Source organism: Amblyomma americanum, chromosome 10 (genome assembly GCF_052857255.1).
Source record: "Amblyomma americanum isolate KBUSLIRL-KWMA chromosome 10, ASM5285725v1, whole genome shotgun sequence".
NCBI classification, from domain to species: domain Eukaryota; kingdom Metazoa; phylum Arthropoda; class Arachnida; order Ixodida; family Ixodidae; genus Amblyomma; species Amblyomma americanum.
Genome location: NC_135506.1, coordinates 33,646,721 through 33,667,875, shown reverse-complemented (window position 1 = coordinate 33,667,875; position 21,155 = coordinate 33,646,721). Strand labels below are relative to the sequence as shown.

The 21,155-nt window shown below is 45.7% G+C and overlaps 1 protein-coding gene across 1 annotated transcript; it reads right to left on the bottom strand.

Moving 5' to 3' along the window:
- Positions 1-311: 311 nt before the first annotated feature.
- Positions 312-21,155, bottom strand: VGAT (vesicular GABA transporter). Its single transcript, XM_077639421.1, has 4 exons — positions 20,647-21,155; positions 18,565-19,002; positions 14,579-14,749; positions 312-8,169 (listed from the first exon to the last, which is right to left on the bottom strand). Exons 2-4 carry the CDS (start codon positions 18,706-18,708, stop codon positions 6,970-6,972), a joined length of 1,515 nt encoding a protein of 504 aa, XP_077495547.1. The 5' UTR covers positions 18,709-19,002; positions 20,647-21,155; the 3' UTR covers positions 312-6,969.

Here is a 21,155-nt window from a genome sequence, read left to right as displayed (position 1 = left end):
GTGGTATGCGTGCTTTGAACAGCTTATATGTGAGATGACACCGTTGTCGCATTGTTTTAAACCTGTCATGGTGAAAGGGCAGTCATACTTACATGTACTGTGTGTAAACTTTCGCACTTTACTGTCGCTTGAAGACATCTCTGAACACCGCTCCAACGTTTTCAGTTAAGGATGGCGTTTACTACGTAACAGACACGTACGATTTGTAAATTGTTTCGCGCCGTTTAAAACCTGCTACTCTATGTGAACATTGAGAAAAAGCTAAAAAAATTGACGCAATATTTTTTAGAGCTTACACTTTTTCATGGTGAGTACAATTTAAATCGTAGAGGTCCATTGAAGCCCATTGCACTTTATCCAGTGATACCGTAATTTTTGTTGGCCGGGATGAAGCCTTTGCTGATAAGCAAAACACGGGATACATTTTGGTACTGGGAATGCCAGCCTGTAAATTACACCAAATGAATGATGCTGTGCCAAAGCAATGCGTATTAACGGAAATTCTAGGGCTTAGTACGCATTATAAATATCCATCAAATAACATTAACCAAAAAATCTATTCAATACCAATTAAATATTAACAAGCATGCAGTCACAGAAGGACAATTACTCACTAGCAAATGGTACGCCCTTGGTGTTCTTCCAAAGTTCTTTCAAAGTGTAGAACGATAGAGTTCTATATACTGGCGTTTCCTGATGTGTTCTTCAGAACATGCTTGCCTCATAATTTATTACTATGTCACCAAGCGCATGCCCTTTGAGCGCATGATAGCGCTAATATTACTAGATCTTTGCTATAGCATTCTTCCGCCCAACACATGACTAACGGCTGTTTAAACATTGTCTGTTTACGTTATCATTCACTGTTCATTTTTTTTAAAGCAGTCGGCAACGAAAGATGTCAGAAGTGAGTTGTCGTTTCATTTAATTTAAGCTTTCTCTGAATGCATAGTTAATTACATTACAAAAAGAAATGATGGGGTCAAAAAGAGAGGGCAGTGCTTTGACGTTGCAGTAAATACATAAAAGTAACTCTATTTCAACACTTTTTTTTATTTTTAAAGGACGAAAATGCTTGTTCAGAACCATATGATTTCGCTCCGGTCTTGTCAGCTTCTTCACATAAACAAAAACGTATAAATCTTATAAACGTAAAAACATTTAAAACGTATAAACGTACATAAATGTAACTCTCAATCTCTATATACCAAAGAAAAAAATTAACGTGTTTCCTTTTGTCAGAAAAAAATAAGTACCTTACCTATCACACATCTCGACTTAAGATACGGGTGCACGTTTCGTACCCTTTTCCTGATCGAACGTGAAAGATAACTTATGTACGAGTCAGCTACTTATAAAATGTAAAAGAGAAATAGAATCATTTCGGGGCACGACCTTTGTCTGACCCACAACGCGACTAACGAAGGAGCTGCGATTGTAAGATGAGATAAAATTATCTTTTTGTTATTATCAAACTGTCCGTAGTTGCAGACTGACCAAACACTTTTGAATGCCTGTAGCCGGAAAAAGTGATCGGATTGTGTGCGAGTAACTACGGCACACACCCGAGAGCGCTGCCCCGGGGAACCCTGTTTTGCTTGCTCAAAGTTGAAGCGGCAACTGGTGTTTGTTTGAAAAGAGGCACCAGCCCTCTCTTGCAGTTTTGAGTGCCCCGTAGGCGTTTGTAGACCGGTGGCGCCATCTTGTTTGAACCGTGCTCAGCTATCTAGGCATGTTTGTTCTTTTTATACGACTGCAGGAAAAAAGTGCCTTTCACCGAGTGAAACTGTCGAGTATCGTCAAACAGTGCTTGCTCTTTAGTTTTCTTTAGTTTTTCGCTCACAGAGGCAACAACAGAGCAGCTTTGTTTACCTCATAAAGCGAAGTAGCACGCAATCACAGCATACCGCGAATATGCCTACATTGCGAGCATGGCTCTCGCTTTACACAGCCTGGTGATCGCCACTACTCCTGTCCTGCCGTTATTTAAGGGTGCCTTTAACGAATGGTTCTTCACTGAGAGCGATGTAAGAAAGAATATAACTTTAGAGAGCGAAAAAGTGATAGACTTGATTACATCACTCCAACCGTCTGCAGAGACTAATCGAAACTTTGTTGCTTTTTCAGATATCACCAGATATTGCAGGCAAAACGCAATGGGGATTTGTTTTTCTGTTTGCATTTAAAGTTGCTTGTATAGTTCTTAATCGCAGATGCTGTACGTAACAATATCAAGATGGCAGCGAGCCAGATAGCTTGGCTCTCGTGACTGCTTATCTTGAGAGATCATACTAATAGTTTGTTCTGCCTCAATCTGCGTGCCCTCATTGGATAACTAGAACAGCCTCGCTGCGTGGTTTTTAAACACCAAGCTATCATATAAGCACCACAGATCGTTCGAAACATCGTTACGTTGCATTAGCCATGTTATTTGAAGGCCGCTTAAAAGTGTGTAGTGACACTGAAGTACTTGTGTTATGTTACGTTATGTTAAGAGTGCGTAGTGACACTGAAAAACTAGAGCTTAGCCATCTATGAAATAGGGACTGTGTCCTAATGTATTTCAATTTGACAATGGTTAGGAGGCGCGAAGATAGTTCACGACCCGTTTGGTTTAGGTCGTTGTAAAAGCATATCCGCCGGCTCTGCTATAGCCTGGGAAAGTCTAACGTCAAATGCACTTCTCACCCCTGTAGACATAGGCTTAAAAAGCAAGGAGGCTTTTGGGAGTTGTAAAGAACAATGGACACGCCAGAATATGAGAGTTTGGTCAAAGAAACAAGGAAAGATAATTATTGTGTGCCTTTAACAACAGCAAAAAAAAAAAAAACTCCACCAACGGCAGAATTTCTGGATATTAAACGATGGTGTTTTCAAAGACTCTGGCACAAAAAAAAACACAGCAGGTAAAACCAGAGGCCGAAACGAAAATAAAAGTGATCAGGCAGGATGCAACTGACTGTAATGACTGCAATGAATTCCGCGTCACTTTATAAGCGAACAGGCTTTCACACGAGTATAGACTACATCCGTTTTAATACATTTTTTACACACACATAGGTTGTAGTATCACATAGAAACGAGTTGGTAATGTCCTTTCGATTGAGATTTGGATATACATGTATATCGCCACTCCTATGTTAAAGAAACAAAAACACCAGCACAATGCCACGCTCTAGACAATTCCTCGCGCGATATGTGACATTCATTTGGATTCAAGCGGAATATCGACAGCATCTATCTAAACACCTCACTCGAAAGGTCGGGGATTTGGCACAGGTTCTTGGAGATTTACTCAACATTCTAAGTAGTGTGTAAGTATAGCGGAACTGCAATTGATTGTGAAGGACGCCAACATTGGCATTGTTTTCAACAAACGTTAAGAAAGAAAACCGTTTTTGATAGACACGTTTCGTCCCATGGTGAGAAGAAGAACGATAGAACGTTCCAAACTAGACCGAACAATGAGAACTCGTTTTGATCTCGCTAGAAGCGAAATAAAACGATATGTATCATTGATAGCAGACAATACTGGAGCGCTGGGACGTTTGTACACCACACTCATTTCTACATTCTCTTAACAATACTAGATTTTACTATTCCTTAAAGAAAACCATTGCTATTACAAAGGGGGTTGCTGTAAACATATCAATGCGACGAAAGTATTGTAACTGCCGTGCCATTACTGCTAGTCATCCGTCATGAACTAATCAGTGACTGGTAGAGGTTTCAGCACAGCGAAGCTTTAAAAAATATCTTTTTTTAGCCGTCAGCATTAGAAAACGATCTAATGGCAATAACTACGGCAGCACCATTAAGGATTTTGTTTTCGTCTTGAATATGATGCGTGTACGATTTAGAGAGCATAACAGGTATATGTATACATGTGTTGACAACGCGAATAAATCGCGTGTCACGTTCTCGCGTTGCCACTTTTCGGACCGAGTCCTTCCCTGTCTGACCCCGCAAATCTGGCTCTTCAAACACCAAGCCAGCAAGTCACAGCGACGGACCATGATATATGCTCTGTAAATGGAAGACATTTAGGTTGACACGCCGCGGGTACTGGTCTTTTGGGAAGCAAGACGCGTCTTCATTACGCAGGGAAGCACATTTTTCGTAAGTGTGAACATGGAAGCCCGTTTGCCTAGACGTGCTACACGTATGTTGTACATCTTTTATCTTTTTTTTACATTCGGCGCGTGTTAAGTAACATTTCCAGAACTGCTGAGTACAGAAAACCACACACAACTCTGTTTTTAAAGGCTGCAAAAAAAAAAATGCCGTCAGCGACAGTTTTGTCTACAGCCACTGAAGAACGATACTCAAGCTCGTGTGTTGTCTTGGTGGTTAATCCAGTGTGAGCGTTTCCCCTCGTTAACTTTACGACATGCACTTTATAATGTATGTCATTAACAGATGAAAACAGTGCATAGGCATACTCAATAACAACCTACGCAGTGCGCATACCACATCATGCCACATTTATGCTATGCTGGAAACGCTAACATAAAGCCATTTGATATGTAACCATAGATATGCTAACAACACGGCAGTAAACAGTTGCGACACTCGGCAAAGAATTTCAAGTCTAGACACTAAATACTCAGTCGTGGAACATCAATGTCAACGCTATGAACGTGTTTTCAATCAGCGGAACTTTAAACGTTCACCTTACATCTTTGTATATCTCCCGAAAGAGTCTCTAACATTCCAGTTATGTAAACTTTTCGCATTTCCTGTACACAATGTTCTGCTGAAGGTGAATAAACATTCAATGTGCTTTCCTCCGCGGTCAACAGAAACTCAACAGTTCTTGCAAGCTGTAGTTGCCTCTTTAGTTTTTATTTTTAATTGTTACGAAAGGTTTTCTTAGCTGACAGTGTCTTGCAAGTTGTCAACGCTACTTGCGTCTGCCCACGGCATCATCCTGCTTTGAAATTGCTGTGATACTATTCCGTATACGAAAAAGTAAAACTTTACACACTCATTCGTTGGAAGACAGTCAGGCGTAGCTGCAACGTATTTTGAATACATTGCTAGCATTTTACTTTTCTACCGCAGGATTTACACTTCGTTCATTTTTTACTTGAAAACCTTTTGCGGAAAATCAGTAAGTTCTTAATAGCTTTTTTAAGAAGCGCAACGCAGCAGGACGCTAGACACAAGCTTTCTGTAATTATGCAACCTATACAAGTCATCGATATATGGCCTGCTTAGGTAGTGGAAGACCGAGTGCTGTAACTTGGAAGCCCGTCAAAGTAAATATACTATGAAATATGGCTGTTCAATTTCATTCATCATAAAGCTGATTGAAAATACTATGATGCTTTCATGCTCATAGAGATCGCGCATCAGCTTCGAGTGCTACGTGTTTAACGATCGAGCAACCGAGCAATGTAAAAGCTCGAATAGCCGTTTAATATGTAGACATGCATTCGTTTGGCGTTCGCAAGGTAAAGTGGAAGACTTTGAACGTTGAGTTCGCAGTTTTTCTAGCAACATGCGCAGTTGGTGTGGCCAGAAAGTTATCTCAAACGTTAGTCGAGCTTCTCAGCAGAATAGAAAGCTCAGATGGAAGCTCGTCACAACTTGAAATAGACTGGGAAATGCAGTTGCACGCTTTCGTTTCTTGGAAGACAAAGGGATTTGACTGCTGCGCTTTTCTTAACTTTTTTCTTCGCGCGTGGCCTGCTCTAGGCTGGTGCGACTGTTCACTGATTGTGAAGCGTTACAGTGATTTCAAAACCTTCGACAATTGGCGCGCATTTCAGGCTTTCTACGGAAGGCTCATGTTTGGATCTATGGTTCGTTAGCCGTAATAACGCGTCGACAGACGCGCGCAACGTTCTAGGTAATTTATGTTTGTCATGTCCCTGTAATTTTAGAGAAATGGATCATTCCGTTACTTGGAGGTAAGTACGTGCTAAGAGAAGCGTGTTCGCAGAAGATACTTTCAGATAACAATTGTAACTCTGCCAGTGCGGTGCTTTTCTTGCTTTCATTTCCTAATTACTCAGTTCGTAAAAAGCAAGGCAGGCTGTAGATTTTGTGTGTGGATTCCTTAAAATGTGCCTTGAAGTCTAACGCAGTGACAGCTATTTAGAAGACTATAATGGAAGACATGCTCGTCTGCATTTCGGATATGGATACCTTAGTGCGCCATTTCGTTCGAAACTCATCGCTTCGCGTCGCATAGCGTCCTGCCAGAGTTTACGTCGCCCCTAGTTAGTGCTCACTTGCATGCTGGGTTAGACTGCATGCCTGAGCAGGAAAGTTAGCAATTGAGTGATCATCAGCTTCTTAACTGATGTCACGCTGAAAACCGCTTGGGTCAGTAGATGTATGAGTGTAGTCGTGCTCTGTAGAGACCGCTGAATAACGGAGTTGGAAGACTTTAGTCTTTGTTTTGTGAGCGTTTGTAAGTATGAGTTCACTTAGTATTACCTCTATGTAGACGACGTTTAGTGCTTCCGGTCGTTACGAGAAGTGTTAGTGTCTACTTTTGTGGCATTTTTTCACATCTTTCCTTGCAGAACAAGATGCAGCGTAATAAAGTGACGATGCAGAAATCGCACTTGCCTCTATTATCTTCATGTAAAGGAAACACTTATCGAAAAATCGTGATGCCTTCCGCGCGAAAACTGCGGATACGTTACATCAGTCGTTTTGTAACCTTTAAACAATCGGTGACATAGGTGAAGTGATTGTGCCGCCTAAGTGATTTGTAGCTATTCAGAAAGGCTAGAAGCTATTCTGAAATGGCGTGGAGAACAGCTGTTGTCTCTATTTTATCCTTGCCCCGTTGCCCTTTTTGGATATTACCAAATAAAAGCCTCCCTATGGGCACATATACGTACGGACACGCCAACTCAGTCTCACGGAACACACATACAGACGACGAGAGAAGAAATAAAAATCGAGATAGCCCTTATCGCCGCGCATGAAAGATTAGTAACGAGGCACGTTCTAAGATTCTATGACCGGCACGTGAGGCAGTGGAAGGTGGTATGCTTCGACGAGGCCGGCGAACGAGGTGTAGATACCGACGAGGCCGGAGAAGCCGCCGAAGCACATGATGAACACCTCCCAGCTGATGGAGTACCACTCCATGGTGTCCCACTTGAGCTTCATGTGGAAGTAGCAGGGCCAGATGAAGGACAGCATGGTTCCTGTGAAGCTGCCGATCAGGCCCATGAGCAGGGCGAAGTAGGGGATTGAGATGGCCATAAGCATGGTGAATATGACTAGGCCTACCCGCAGCGCCAGGCCCCAGACTCGGAGCTCGCCGTCGATGGCGTAGCAGGACGGGAAGAGGGTCTTGGGCCGCTCCCGGAAGTATGCGTGTTCGATCAGGGCTGAGGCGGCGAAGTAGGGCAGTGGGTAGGAGAAGAGGGCCTTGGCGACCAGGATCAGGTTGACGACTATCTTGAAACCCTTGGTCGGCAGGTTGTTGGTGATGACCTCCTGGGTCTCCTCGGCGAAGGTCAGGAAGCAGACGTAGGCGAACATCGCCTTGAAGACGGCCGCCGCGATGTGGCTCCAGTTGAGCATGCAGTGAAACCTCGACTTGTCCTTGAGGTTCCCTTCGAGCGTGGGCAGAAAGATCTGCGACGTGTAACTGAAGACGACGATGCCCATAGTGACCGGGAACTTGTTGATGTTGATGCGAAACTGGACCTTGGCCCAGGCCCACTCGGACGCCCTGGTCAGGCAGTAGCCCAGGATGATGACGTTTATGCAGAGATGAGTGACAGTGCACCAGAAGCTCAGCATGGATACCGATCGCAGGTTCTTGAGGAAGGCGCAGGGTAGGAGGATCATGGTGGTAAGCATGATCCAAGACCGCTGGTCGACGGCGCCTTCCGGGAACGAACCAATCATGAGGTCCCCGCAGAGGACCACGTACAAGATGCAGGTCATGAGCAGTTCGATGATCTGCGCGATGTTGACGGCCTTGCCGCCCCATCGCGGCCCCAGCACTGTCTGGGCCACGGCCACATAGCTGTCCCGGACTCGGACCAACTCGCCGCGCTCGTTCGGTTCGTACAGACAGTCGACCAGTATTTTCCCCGTGTGGCAGCACATGTAGGCAACGAATACGAGTGCGAAGATACCCCAGTAGCCGCCATGAAGCACCGAGTAAGGCAGGCTCACGATGAACATGCCCTGCGAGAAGAAGGCGAATGAATGTTCAGCGTTGTCGATACATAGGTCACCACAGAACATGTACAGCACGAGCTAGTTCTAGGTAAGACGGTTTTAACGGGAGAGCCTTAAGGGTTGGTCTGAGTCGTTGGCCGCGAGCGAAAAATGCGCGGTAAGTCCCCATAAAATCAACCTAGGTTGCAGCTGGCCCACCTAGGACATGCGACCTTTTGTTACGTCATCAGAACCTGCCCACAGGATTGTAAGCGAATTTATGGTGGCAAAAGGCAGCTCATTTGATGATTGGTCTCAAGATGTTGCTTGAGAAGAGCAACCTGGCTCTCACAAGCCTCTGTGGTTGTGAGCACTAACAGCCACCTGCCGGGGCACTGGCGCATCGCTTAACCGCTGCACCACTGCACCAGTAGGGGAACGAACACTCCCATCGATCGATGAATGCAAAGTATGGAATGTCCAATACCGCATATATGGACATTTACCCATTAAGGCTATCGCGTCACAATTTTAAGGCGGAGTTCTTTCATTTTCTTCTTCGTCATAGGCACGGTGCACTGCGGCCTAGGGTCATGAGCGCTGTGAGGAATTGCTTCTTAAAAAAAGGGCCGATATTTGTACGAAATAGTCTTCTACGTCACCTTTCAAGTGCAGCGCATTCACACCTGCTTTATTTTTTTTTAAAGCGCTAGAAATTCACTTGCATTATAAATGACAGAAAAAGCAAACTTCAAAGTACTTTGAAAAAAAAAAGTCGAATGCTTCAGTTGACAACTCCCACACATGATGCTTTTTTGAAACACGCTCATGTGTTTCGAATTCGTTTCATAAAATTATTTAAACTCAAAGCTATTCTCAAAAATAACACGGGAAATGGAAGATACGTACACTGTATAATACGAGTGGAAGCTTACAAATAAATAAAACTTAATTTTTGTTAGGGTATTCATTGTGAAAAATTATTACATTGCCCCGTTACTTGCTCCAAAAGTAAATAATCGACTTTGTTGATTGCTGGTTGAATAAAATGCTTTCATCTTCATGATGTGGAAACAAGTTCGTGGCAAGTCCTGCCGGCAAATCCGTAAGCTCTGAAAAGAGCAATCCCGGAGAAATAGAGGTGCTGGGGCATCCTTTTCACACATTTGTCCGTTTCGTATCGCGATGATCTCGAGCCCGCGATTTCTGAAGAACTTATTTCCGGCTCTAAACATCGCGGGCAGTGAAAGAAATTTAGTGACAATAATGGCTGGTCTTTGTTTCTTTGTCCGCGTCTTTTGGTGCCTAATAAGGTCGATGCCAATACGAACTAGCCCCTCCCCTACGCCCCTTCTCGTCTCAATATAAAAAAAAAATGCTCCCGTCTTTGGTCAAAGATGCCCTCTTCACCTTGATATGAAAGGACACCTGAACTTCTAGTTTTATTCTTTTTTTTTTTGCTGGCGTGACATAGACAGACAAAAGTAAATACACGAGAGTTTTGAAATATAAACAAAAGCCTGAACGTCTGCACCTGAAGCTGCGCCTACTATGCTATATTTCACTTTTTTACTACTTGAAATGCTTTAGGTTAGCCCATCTTATGGGGGAAGTGATTAATCGTGAAAAAGGATTCATTCAATATTGCATGGAAAATCTCGGAGCAGATAGCCGAGAAAACCGCTACAAACTTGCCATTCTTTTACAAGCCAAAAATCTCTCGTTACGAAAGCAGCCAACAACCATCGTCGAATGAGCACACGAAGGGTCCATTATCGAGAAGACCTTTGAACCGTGGAGTCTGCAGGTAGCAAAGCCGAGTGACATAATTATGGAGAATTAGGACGTCCACCGTCAAAGGCTTTCACAAAGTTATCCTGAAAGTTATCAGAAAGCCTCTGCGTCAAAATCGAGTGTCTACACTAACCGGATCCACCTACAAACAATCTGCTAGCGAAAGACTACTTGCGCCACGCTGAGTATTCACCCAGGGTTCGAGACGTACAGGTCCCTTAAGGAAAAATAGCGCAAAAGACGGGGACAAGTGAAGAAAACAGGACCAGCGCTAACTCACAACTGAAGCTCTACTCACAGGAAACAAGGAATATAAACAGCGCAATCAAACAAGATAGCAAAGCAAACAAACGCAACACGATGGCAGGATCTTTCGTTGTTGCTAGTGTATTGGACTCAGTTGTTACCGCCACAATAATCTCGGTGAAGTCACTGACTTTGCGAAGAGGTTCTGGTCCTTGGCAATAAAGGTAGCACCACCGTCATCACATTCATTATCTGCTAAATTGAGCTCACTGCAGGACAAAGAACTCCTGCCGAGTCCTCAGAGAGTTTCACATTATTCACTTTATTCTATGCATACGTAACGTTCTGGGCCGGCCTTATTGCAGAAAACAATTACAATCTGCTACTTCCCTCGGCCCCGGATAAGACGGTTGTAAGCACGAAACTGTGCGGCTTCATGTACAAATACCGTCGCAACTAAACAGAAGGTGCTATTTTTCTGCCGCCGAAGCGCACTAAATTACTGCTTTGTGAAAACTGGTAGGCACACAATGCGTGCGGAATAATGCTTCAGAGCCACATTTTTGAGCCAGTGTGCCACGTCACTGATTTAAGCAGACAGCGCCTCCTGGCGCTAACGCCTTTCCGCCAGGTGGTCTTGCCCGGCTTGCTTTTTCACACGACCCACAGGAGCACCAGTGCTACATACTCAAGCTGTACCTGGCAGCTTTTCACCTTTATGTTCGAAGATAGCATCGTTGGAAATAAGTTTCCATTGATGGGTATCCGGCTGGGATTGGACCTGCTGCTCTCCATCGTCCCTTCGCCACCCAGGAGTGCTCTGCTGTGCGACTCCCGAGCCGCCCTCAGCCGCCTGCAATCTAACGGCCGCGGTACCTCACTAGTGCGCGACATTCGCTCACGCATCGAGCGCCTCGCGCAGAGAGGATGCGCTGTGCGTGCACAGTGGGTGCCCGGTCACTGCGGCATCGCTGGCAACTAGGAGGTCGACGAATTCGCGACCGCTGCACACCGACTACCTCCAAGCGATCTGCCCCTTGCGCTGGAGGACGTGCGTGCGGCCATTCACGACCATCTCCGAAAGCAGCACCCCGGCCCACGCATCGCAGGAGGTGAGCGCATCGCCAGCATCACCGGTTGTCGCGCACTTACGCGGTCGCAACGCGCAATGATCCTCCGCGCGCGCATTGGCTGCGTGTGGCTTGGGGAACGACGGGAGCGTCACGGAATCGCGACGAGTGATGTGTGTGACGGATGCGGTGCAGTGGAAACACTAGCACACCTGCTCCTTCACTGTGCCGCGTTCGCCGACGCTCGGCGTGATATGCTCGTGGCCTATAGGGCGCTAGGCATACTTCCAGACTCGCTCAAGACGCTATTGTGGCCGCCGGGCAGTGCGCGCACCCGTGAGCGAACTTTAGTGACCCTCTGTGCATTTCTCTAACAGACGGGCTTGACGTGTTTTGCGCCACGTAGTGTGGTGCAGTGACCGAACGCTCCGCGTGCGCTACCTCGGTTGATTAACAGCTGGACGCCCCACCCCAGCTGTTGTGTGCAAAGTGTTGTGCGCGAGTGTTTTTCCTTTCTTCTATTAACTCTGCACGCGCGCAACTTGTACAAATGTGCTGTTATTTAAATAGTGTATTTATCACTTCTCCCCCCATCCTCTCTTCCTGTCCCCTCACCTCTTTCATTTCATTTCTCCATTCTGCCTGCTATCCTTTATTTCCGCTGCCCCAGCTCAGGTGGCGCCGCCGTAGTGATGGCAGATGCCGGGCTGAGCAAAATCTTTTTCATCCTTTTTTGTTTTTTTTTACATTGAACACTTACTACTTGATTGGCTCAGGCTTCACCTTAACTGAACCACGAAGAGGAAAGAAAGCAAATGCGTGACTCCGCACTCACTTGCCCTTATAATAATAGTCTGTAGATTTCTTATAGACTCTACTGCCTTCCTACAGATATTTCCTTCTTGTATATTCACAGTCTATACACCGTCTATAGAAAAGGTCTACTAAAAGTGTGTGGCCATGAATCTATAGATTGTCTATAGACTGCCTATGAAATGGCTATAGGAAGTCAATAGAATTTATAGACAGAAGTCCACGCAGAGTCTATAGAGTGCCTAAAGAAATCTTTATAAGGACGATGCGAAGCACTGACCGCTAAGATTGTACCGCATCGACTCTCAGGGGTAGCTAGGCCACATGGTCACACACAGCACCACTATGTCGACAACGTCCACCCAATATGAGGCAAGCCTTATGGTAGAGGCCGCCAAGGGAAGCATTTTTTATACGTAGCAAGCGAACGGCCAATATCCAGCTACGAAATCGTGTGAAGCTGGCGCCTTTTACAGCGCAGAAAATCCTTCCTACGGCTTTTTTTGTAGAACTGCTGCTTAAAATTAACATTGCTGGAGAAGAAAACTGGCACATTTTTACTGCACATTGCACACGTGCGTACACTGAGTTGAAGGGAAACAAAGATTACGTTTTAGTGTTCGCAGATGTAGGGAAATGATGGAATTCTTCCGCAATAAACTTCGTGCAGACGTCTGCCACAAGGCGTCCCGAATGCAGCCTCCACAGCTCTATGCATTTGTATGTGGAACGAGAAGTAGGTACACTCTAAACATAAACACGCCTATATGGGAGTAAAAAGGCAGTAAGCTGTCCTCTGTAGCACTACCTTTTATAAAAGGGAGTATCCTGGAGGACAGCTTACTCTCTTTTTACTCCTTTCTGTTTAGTGTACGTTGTTAATGCATCTGGCATCGAAAGTTAACATTAACAGCCTCGTGCAATGCAAGATCCTTGTTTGTATTCTTCTTTTTGTTAGCTTATCACTTCTGCCAGAGGCTCAGAACTGTCTGTACAAGTGAAAAGAGCCACCTGCGTCTCTCCACAAACCTAGCAATAAGCAGCTACTCCTCTCAGGGGTGTCTTTCTTAATCGCGCTGCAAAATTAGATGCTACACTACATCTGCAAACGTCAGCACTAATCATTGAGAAATCAGCCAGCGCTGTGGGAACCTTCAAAGGTTGTGGGTGCAAATCTGTCGGAAGGAGAGGAATTGTAATGGAAGAAGAAAAATGATCTGCTATTTTTCTCAAGGTATTTCTGTCATTTATTTTTCTATTTCTCTGAGCTTGCACTCTTCTACTCCAATCCAATGTTGTCCAATAGTGTCATATGAAATGTACGCGTGTTTACAATTTGCCTTTTGAGGTACTGAACTAAATACATAGCTAATCTTCCCTCTGGGTCCATGTTATTGGATCCAACCTTCAACTACAACAGCCTCCTTCTCTTTTCAGGTTCGATGGCACATCCGGGTTACTATCTGAAGCCAGTGTGTGAGCGTCGATCTTCACAGCTGTATAATTGCCACCGGGCGATTCCTTCGCTAATTTAGTTCAGACTCCCTTCAGTTTCCGGTTTTAATTCTTTGAAAAATAATTCTAGCCTCTTTTCACCTTCTTTCAAAGTAATGTATTCACGTAACTTAACTTTCTTCCAATAATTCTTACTGCCATTTTTCTTAAGATCGTTCCATACGTCTGTAAGTAGGTGCCCCGTCCTTTCCTCTAGAAATCTACACCGAACCCCGGCCAGTCGCCAGTGTACGTTTGTGCGATTTCAACAGACGACAGCAGAAATCGATGCCGTGAAACTTGAGTACAGGCACCGGAGAAGTTGCTCGCATAGACGGTAAATGCACACGACGAGAAAGTTATCTCATGGCACCTCAGTGCTACGTCGCTGATTAAAACTAGTGTTCGAACTAGTTGGTTCGTACTGGAGTCACAAGAGGGCAACGCAGAGAAAGACACGGAACATATGGCCTACTGTGATTGAATGTGTGCGTAGATGGTGTCTTCCGGAGTGGACTACGTTATACTGTGAGTGAATGTGTGTATAGATTGTGGCACTACAATGGCCTATGTTCTACTGTGACTGAATGTGGGCATAGATGGTGACTTCTGGAGTGGACTGTGATGTGAACTGTGTGAATTGATTGTGTGCATAGATGGTGACTGCGGGAGAGGAATGTGTGCTACTATAAGAGACTGTGCGCATAGCGGGGTAGATGCGACAGGTTTTAGGACATTGTTAATATAGAAGGGACGCTACGGGGGAGCAATTGCCTGCAGAATAAGCAAGACTAACCCCACCTGTAGGATTCAACACCTCAACTCAACGCCACGGAATAAAAAAAATAACACTGAAGACAGGACAGCGCCGATCCTGTTTCAGTGTTAATTTTGTGTTCCGTGTCGTTTTCTGCGCTGTCCTCTTGCGACTCAACTACGTCAGAGGCCACAAAGCAACCATGGAGATTCAGAAGAGTACTCCGCAGAATAAGAGAGAGAGAGAGAGAGGAGGGTCGCACCTGGATCGCGTTGGTGACGTTCCATCCCGCTTGCCACTCCGAGATCTTCTCTCCTTCCCGGCCTCCGAACTCGTCCACGTGTTCGACGCTGCGCTGTGGAGGCAGGCCGTTCACGCCCTCCGTGAGCGTTGTCTCGGCGTAGCCACCCTCGCCACCGTCAGCGCCCAGGGCCTGGGGGCCACGCATGCGCAGAAGGATACGCAGTCTTTCAACAGACCGAGTAAACTCTGTGATAAGTACACTACAGTCCTTTCTTTGGTGATGAGTCAGCCTAATTCTTTTTACAGCGTGAACCATGGTGGAGTGTACTGTTACAACCTGACACTTCTCGCCTTCCCTCCAAAATCTCGTGGGTGTAGCTCTTACGAAATGACGTCATGAGGTGGCAATGTCACTCAACCGTTGATTGCCAGCAGGCCACGCGACTCATTCAACTGTTTAAAGGTTCGCAAATAAAAATTAAGTCTCGAACGCACTGCCGCGTTAGATTCTTCGTTCCACTGCCAGCTTACTCATACAGATGTCTCTGAAGCTCTAGTGTCACATTACCTGGACGCTCCCTTCAGCTTGTTTCTTTGATAGTGTGCTCTCGAACACATTCTTCACGGTCGCCAGTGCTGCCGGGTACCCACAGGTGACACAATGGGTACAAGCTTTCCCCTGGTCTGGTGCTCGGCTTATTTAGGGTGAAATGCTTGGGAAATGGGTATTTGACCCCACCTTGAGAGAAAGGGCCACAAATGGGCTTCTACCGCACGAGGCGGATTTAACGTTGTTGACGGCGGAACTTATCGCTGATCCGTCAGAGCAACCGTGTAATTCCTTGGCAGGAATTTTCAGGACTTGCCAAAGACATGCTAAGTGCAGTCGATGCTCGCACTGAACTCCGCAGAGAAGCTGTGAGAGTAACTCCATCTTAAGATTCCCACGTACAGCGTCACGTGCTACCTAGCCAACGCAGAGACTCATACTTGTAGTCTTTATATGCGCCAATAGGGAGAAGGGAGCAGGTTGGTGCACACTCACACCGGCTGAAGCAGCGCAAATAAGATAAGACGACAGGAGAGAATCGGACAGGAAAAGTGTTGAGCCCCATCCGTTTCTTTCCTGTCCTACCGGCATGTTTGCACTGCCTCAGGCCTTCAGGAGCACCCCTTCGTGCGTGCTCTGCATCCATTATCTGCTCTTTCTACGGCTTTTTCGTATTTTCGTCCCTTTATTTTTATGATCCTCTTAAAGGTATAGCCTACCGGACATGATTCTCATTGCGTATCGCATCATCTTCAGTATTTTTGCTTCGCGTTGTCTCGTTCCTGACCGCTGCTTGTGTTTTCATTGTGTCTATTTTACAGGCCATTTCTTCCTCATCCTGTAATTGACCTTGTTTACACCTCACTTTCAACTCTGACCTCCTTACTCGGGCTATTTGCTTTCACAAACGTGCCTTGAATAGTTTGGCTCCGGACTCTATCTTTTTTTTTTCTAAATGTTCTATTTTCTGAAATTTCATTTCCTCATTTTCGTTTATTTCTAATTTACTTCAAGCCTGCCAAAGAAATGCTGAACCAAGCTTTCTCTCATTTTTGTTTCTTTTTTTTATTTAATTTTCCGAGATGGCTATCACAGGGCGCATGATTCCGGCTAACAATTCTGCCATTCCTTTACCTGCTCTCTCAAGCGTTTCCTGAAAAGCTTGCAAGCGTTCTGCAAGCTTTGCTTACTTGTGACGTCACCTGTGAGCCTCTACATTGCAGAAGCTTCAGATTAAGCATCCGCGCGGAACCGTTCATTCCATAAATAGAAATACGAACACGAGTGCGCGTTGTAGTATTAACAACGCATGTTACGCTGGCGCATGTGTTGCTGATGCGAACAAACGTATGGTTGGAGTTCCGCACATAATTTCTAAAGCCTTTGCACCTATAACAGTTTAACCTTCGTGGCAGGAATACTACTTCTATGCGTTTTCGCCAAGGTGCAAACAGTTTCAACCATGCCTTACAGCTCAACAAAATGTGCAGGTGAAAAACATTACTGCGGACAAATGGCGGCATGAGCCTTAAACACTATTTGTACGTCTTCGCGCTTGAAGGATCGTAGCTGCTTCTGGTCAGCCGGCTGAATACGATACCCAGTGAGGAGAAAATTGAGACACCGGCAGATTAAGAGCCAATAGCATTACGGAGGGAGGAGACGCAATAACCGTTTGGCGAATAATAGCTTCAGGTCCCCCCCCCCCCCCCCCTAGGCTCCCTTCACTTTTACTCTTCTGTTTTTTTTTTTCTAGGGAAGCCTTAACCCCGGGAACACCAGAGCGTCGGACTTCGACACAGGTTCACTGTTCATCAACGTTTTCCGCAAGCAGTTCTCATCATCGGAACACGTTTTCTTTCTGTTACGGCTTTTGTAGATCAGTGTAGTTAGGTTGAAGTGAATAGACACGGGATACTGCGCTGCCTAGCTTGCGATAATTGCTCCTCGAACTTGTCCTAGCTCAGTATAATTACCCTGGCCTCCATGTGGAATTGTCCCATGCGGACTAACCAGGATCGCTAAGAGAGAATGTTCACTCTCTCCACTAAGTGGAGAAATACAAGTGAACCGACGGTTGTACCGCACGAGAATATACTTGGGGTGGTCCCAAAACTAATCACAATCTTTCCAAAATGGGAAGGGGGGGGGGGGGGGGTTGCTGAGCATTAGCAGCATCGGCTTCTCGCGCTGAGTACTGCTTGTAACCGATGTTCGCCCGTGTTGGCACTGTTTAGTTATAGTGTTTTTTGGAATAATAATAATAATAAAAATTGGTTTTGGCGAAAGGAAATGGCGCAGTATCTGTCTCATATATCGTTGGACACCCGAACCGCGCCGTAAGGGAAGGGATAAAGGAGGGAGTGAAAGAAGAAAGGAAGAAAGAAGAACAAGCAGAAGTTAAATTTAGCTTACGAATGTGGATACGTACTCGTCGATACGAATGTCGATACGAATGTGGAGAAAATAGTCCCTGTGCTACGGGCACGTGGTAGTTAAGCTCGCGTGAGTAAGATACAATCTCATTAATGGTTTAACAATTTAAAACGAGAGGTGTAGTGCCAACTGATCACTTATTTCTGGACATCTTTCCAGCAGTTGAAGTGAAAGAAAATGTGAGAAAATTTTGTCAGGTGATTGTGAAAGGAGTTATTGGACCATAACTTCCTGGAGTCAACGTCGGTGTTTCGAGGTGTCAGTGAATTGTATGAGAAAACTCGGACATGAAAGACGTTACGGCAAAATGCATTCCTCGCTTGCTGACGCCTGAACTAAGAGGCAATTGCTTAGCAGCTTGTCATGCTTTGAAGGAGTTGTAGGCGCGTATTATCTTTTTTCAATCAAATAACTGGGTGCATGTTAACGATGCAGTTACAACGCTAAAACTAAACAACAATCCAGCTAACGAAACGCTTCTTATCCACTTCACCAGCAGGTGAAGTCAAACGGGGAAGCAATGAAGAGTTTATTTTTTATTACTGCTTACGCAGTATTAGCGTCACAAATCGAAAATAGTGGCGTCTGTATATCTGTCCACCATTTATTTATAAATTTACACATTATAATTGGTTTTTGTGGAAAGGAAATGGCGCAGTATCTGTCTCATATATCGTTGGACACCTGAACCGCGCCGTAAGGGAAGGGATAAAGGAGGGAGTGAAAGAAGAAAGGAAGACCGAGGTGCCGTAGTGGAGGGCTCCGGAATAATTTCGACCACCTGGGGATCTTTAACGTGCACTGACATCGCACAGCACACGGGCGCCTTAGCGTTTTTCCTCCATAAAAACGCAGCCGCCGCGGTCGGGTTCGAACCCGGGAACTCCGGATCAGTAGCCGAACGCCTAACCACTGAGCCACCGCGGCGGGTCTGATTTATATATAAATTCAAGTGGCTTTTGCGTCCCCAATCGTAACAAACTGTGCACAGGTCGTTTCACATAAATGCGACGTCTCACCTGAAAATTTGACAGTTCGGTGTCGTTCCCCTGCTTGGCAAAGTGCAATTCCTCTCCTGAGTTGTCTTCGCCGCAGCTGCCAGGCATGTACGACCGGGCTTTCTGGATGAAGCCGGTCAGTTTGTATACTATCTGGTCGGCCATGTCCACGGCTTGTTTTAGTCCACACACGGATCAACACTCTCGCGCCCCCTCGTCGACAGCGACGGATGCCTCTGGCTTTCAGTCCAAAGACTTTTTGTGGAAGACGTTTGTACGGGACCCGGCGGAGCGTTCCCGGATGCAACTTGCCGTCTGTTTCGATGCTTCTACGCAAGACGCGAAGAGCAAGCTTGGCGGTCGAGGTTGTGAGGACAAAAACCGGGACGCAAACGCTGAGGTCCTTAAGGCAGATTCTGGAAGACTTCACGTTTCGAAGGGTGTCGACGTCGGGAACAGCTGCAAGCAGAGCGATTGATTCGACACGTGCGCATTGGTCTCTTCAAGAACACTATGTCGCCAATTAATGTGCGACCTCCGTTCCGTATAACAAGAAATGGAGCTGAACTATTTGGTTCGTGTCAAGTTGTGCATACCGACTGTAACGTACCCAGCAATTCTGTACAAAAGCATTTTTGAGTGAGAAACAGTTTATGAACGCTGTTTTTTATATAATGTAACATTTCAGTAAAAAAATCAATATATGCGCAGACCACCGGACGGAAGTCTTGCTTTTTTTTTCGCTAATAACGTTTTTGCTATGATCAAAATCGTTCCCCATTGGTTTTCTATGGAAGTTTATACGAATAATGCAAACACGTTAAAAGGAACATTTTGTTGCCCATCAGTAGAATGGACCATTACCTTCAATATTTACATAATAGTATCTTACAATTTTTTAACATTCAAAGTTTTTCTCCGAGAATGTTGGACATGAGCGACGCAAAACATACGGTACACGAACAGGGAGATGTAGAGCGCACAGACAGTTATATCAATTGAGCATACAAAGACCGAAGAAATTGTTGAAAAATTAATATAATTTTTCTTTCTGCAAGAGTCATGAATTTAAACCCCTGTGCATGTGCTTTTTCTGCTTGCCTATGCATACCCAGAGATTCTGGATGAGCACATTTTTTCAACTGGAAGTTGTTTATGGATCCACTGTTTTCGCATATTGTAATATTGCGCCATAACAATTAATATACCCGCCGGTCCCTCCTGAAGACTCTTGCAGTTCTCTCATATTTATCTTCAAAATAGCACCCCACTGGCTTTTTATGCCAGCATTAAGAACTCGGTCCGAGCGCAGAACAATGCTTATAAGCAAGAGTTTGCTACGTATCGGTTAGACCATTCCCATCAATATGTTGATAACGGCATCTTACAACATTCCATAGATGCATCACAATTAAACGCGATGGCCAAGGAAGCTTGAACTCTCCCGTGATTTTTGCATTATTTTTCAATCGAGACGCGTCGTTCAGCAGCCTACTCGGTTTAATAAGACAAAGCGCAGGAAAGGCTTGTCATAAACAACATAATTTTTGTATAATATTATTTCGTCTACAAGCCCTTGATGTGCTGCCAAGCGAGGACGAGACATAGCTGCCATGCCGCGCTTTCTATAGTGGCGCAGTGCTTGCCGCTTCAAGCCGGGAGCCCCAGGCCTTGCGTAATTCCAAGCGCATCTTTATTTTCTGAGCCTTCCTTTCCCTGCAGCCTTGTGCAAGATACACCAGGTATATTTCAGATTTTATGAAATAAAAGAAACAACAATGCCAATATTGAAGCGTACGAATACTGCCGCTGCAGTCTGTCCGGCGCCTATTCCTTCACGCGACCCAAAACATGTCGGCGTGCGAGTACTCACTGTGGGAAGCGAAACGCCGGAAGAAATTTAAGGCTCGTCAGAAAGCAGTAGGGCACTGAACGGTAAAAAAGAAAGTGCAGCAGGTTGGGAGCTAAATGCATCGTCTCTCTTACTGCGGTGAACAATTTTTTTCTCTGCGCTTCGGCTGAATCAGTACATCCGCCTCGTATTGTAGGCGGTGTCCATGACGAGGCGAAGCATGCTGAAGTACGGCACGGTACCAGACTTACGTTCATTTTTGGGCCCCAGTAGGGCCCCAGAGACTCCGCACGGCACACCGAAGATCCATCGACGACGATCCCAGCGGTGGTCGGCTCTCGCTCGCACAGTTCGAGGGGAGGACGATGATTGCGCTGGAAAGGCCCGGCCTACCAACACAGACCCTCACGTCGCAGCAGCCGCAACACTTGGGCCCGTATCACGCAAGAAGCGAAGAGGGAGATCCTCTTTCCCCACACACCCTACCAGCCAGCATCCGTGGCTAGCGCCAGGACGTGAAAGATGTTTGCTCAATAGCCCTCTGGCTATCTCATTTGCACTAACCTCCGCAAAAAAATGTGTCGACGATGCTTTGGGTCCTCGAGTGAAGTGGCCGGCCGCCCCTTTCCACACCCGTTCCTTGCCTGCCCCTTTCGTCCGCCGCCTCGGTTCCCTTTTCCCACCTTTTTTCTTCCCTTCGCTCCCTCCGGTGGAGTCAGCGAGGCGAGTTCTTTCCCGCGCGCGCTCTCCGAGCAAAGGA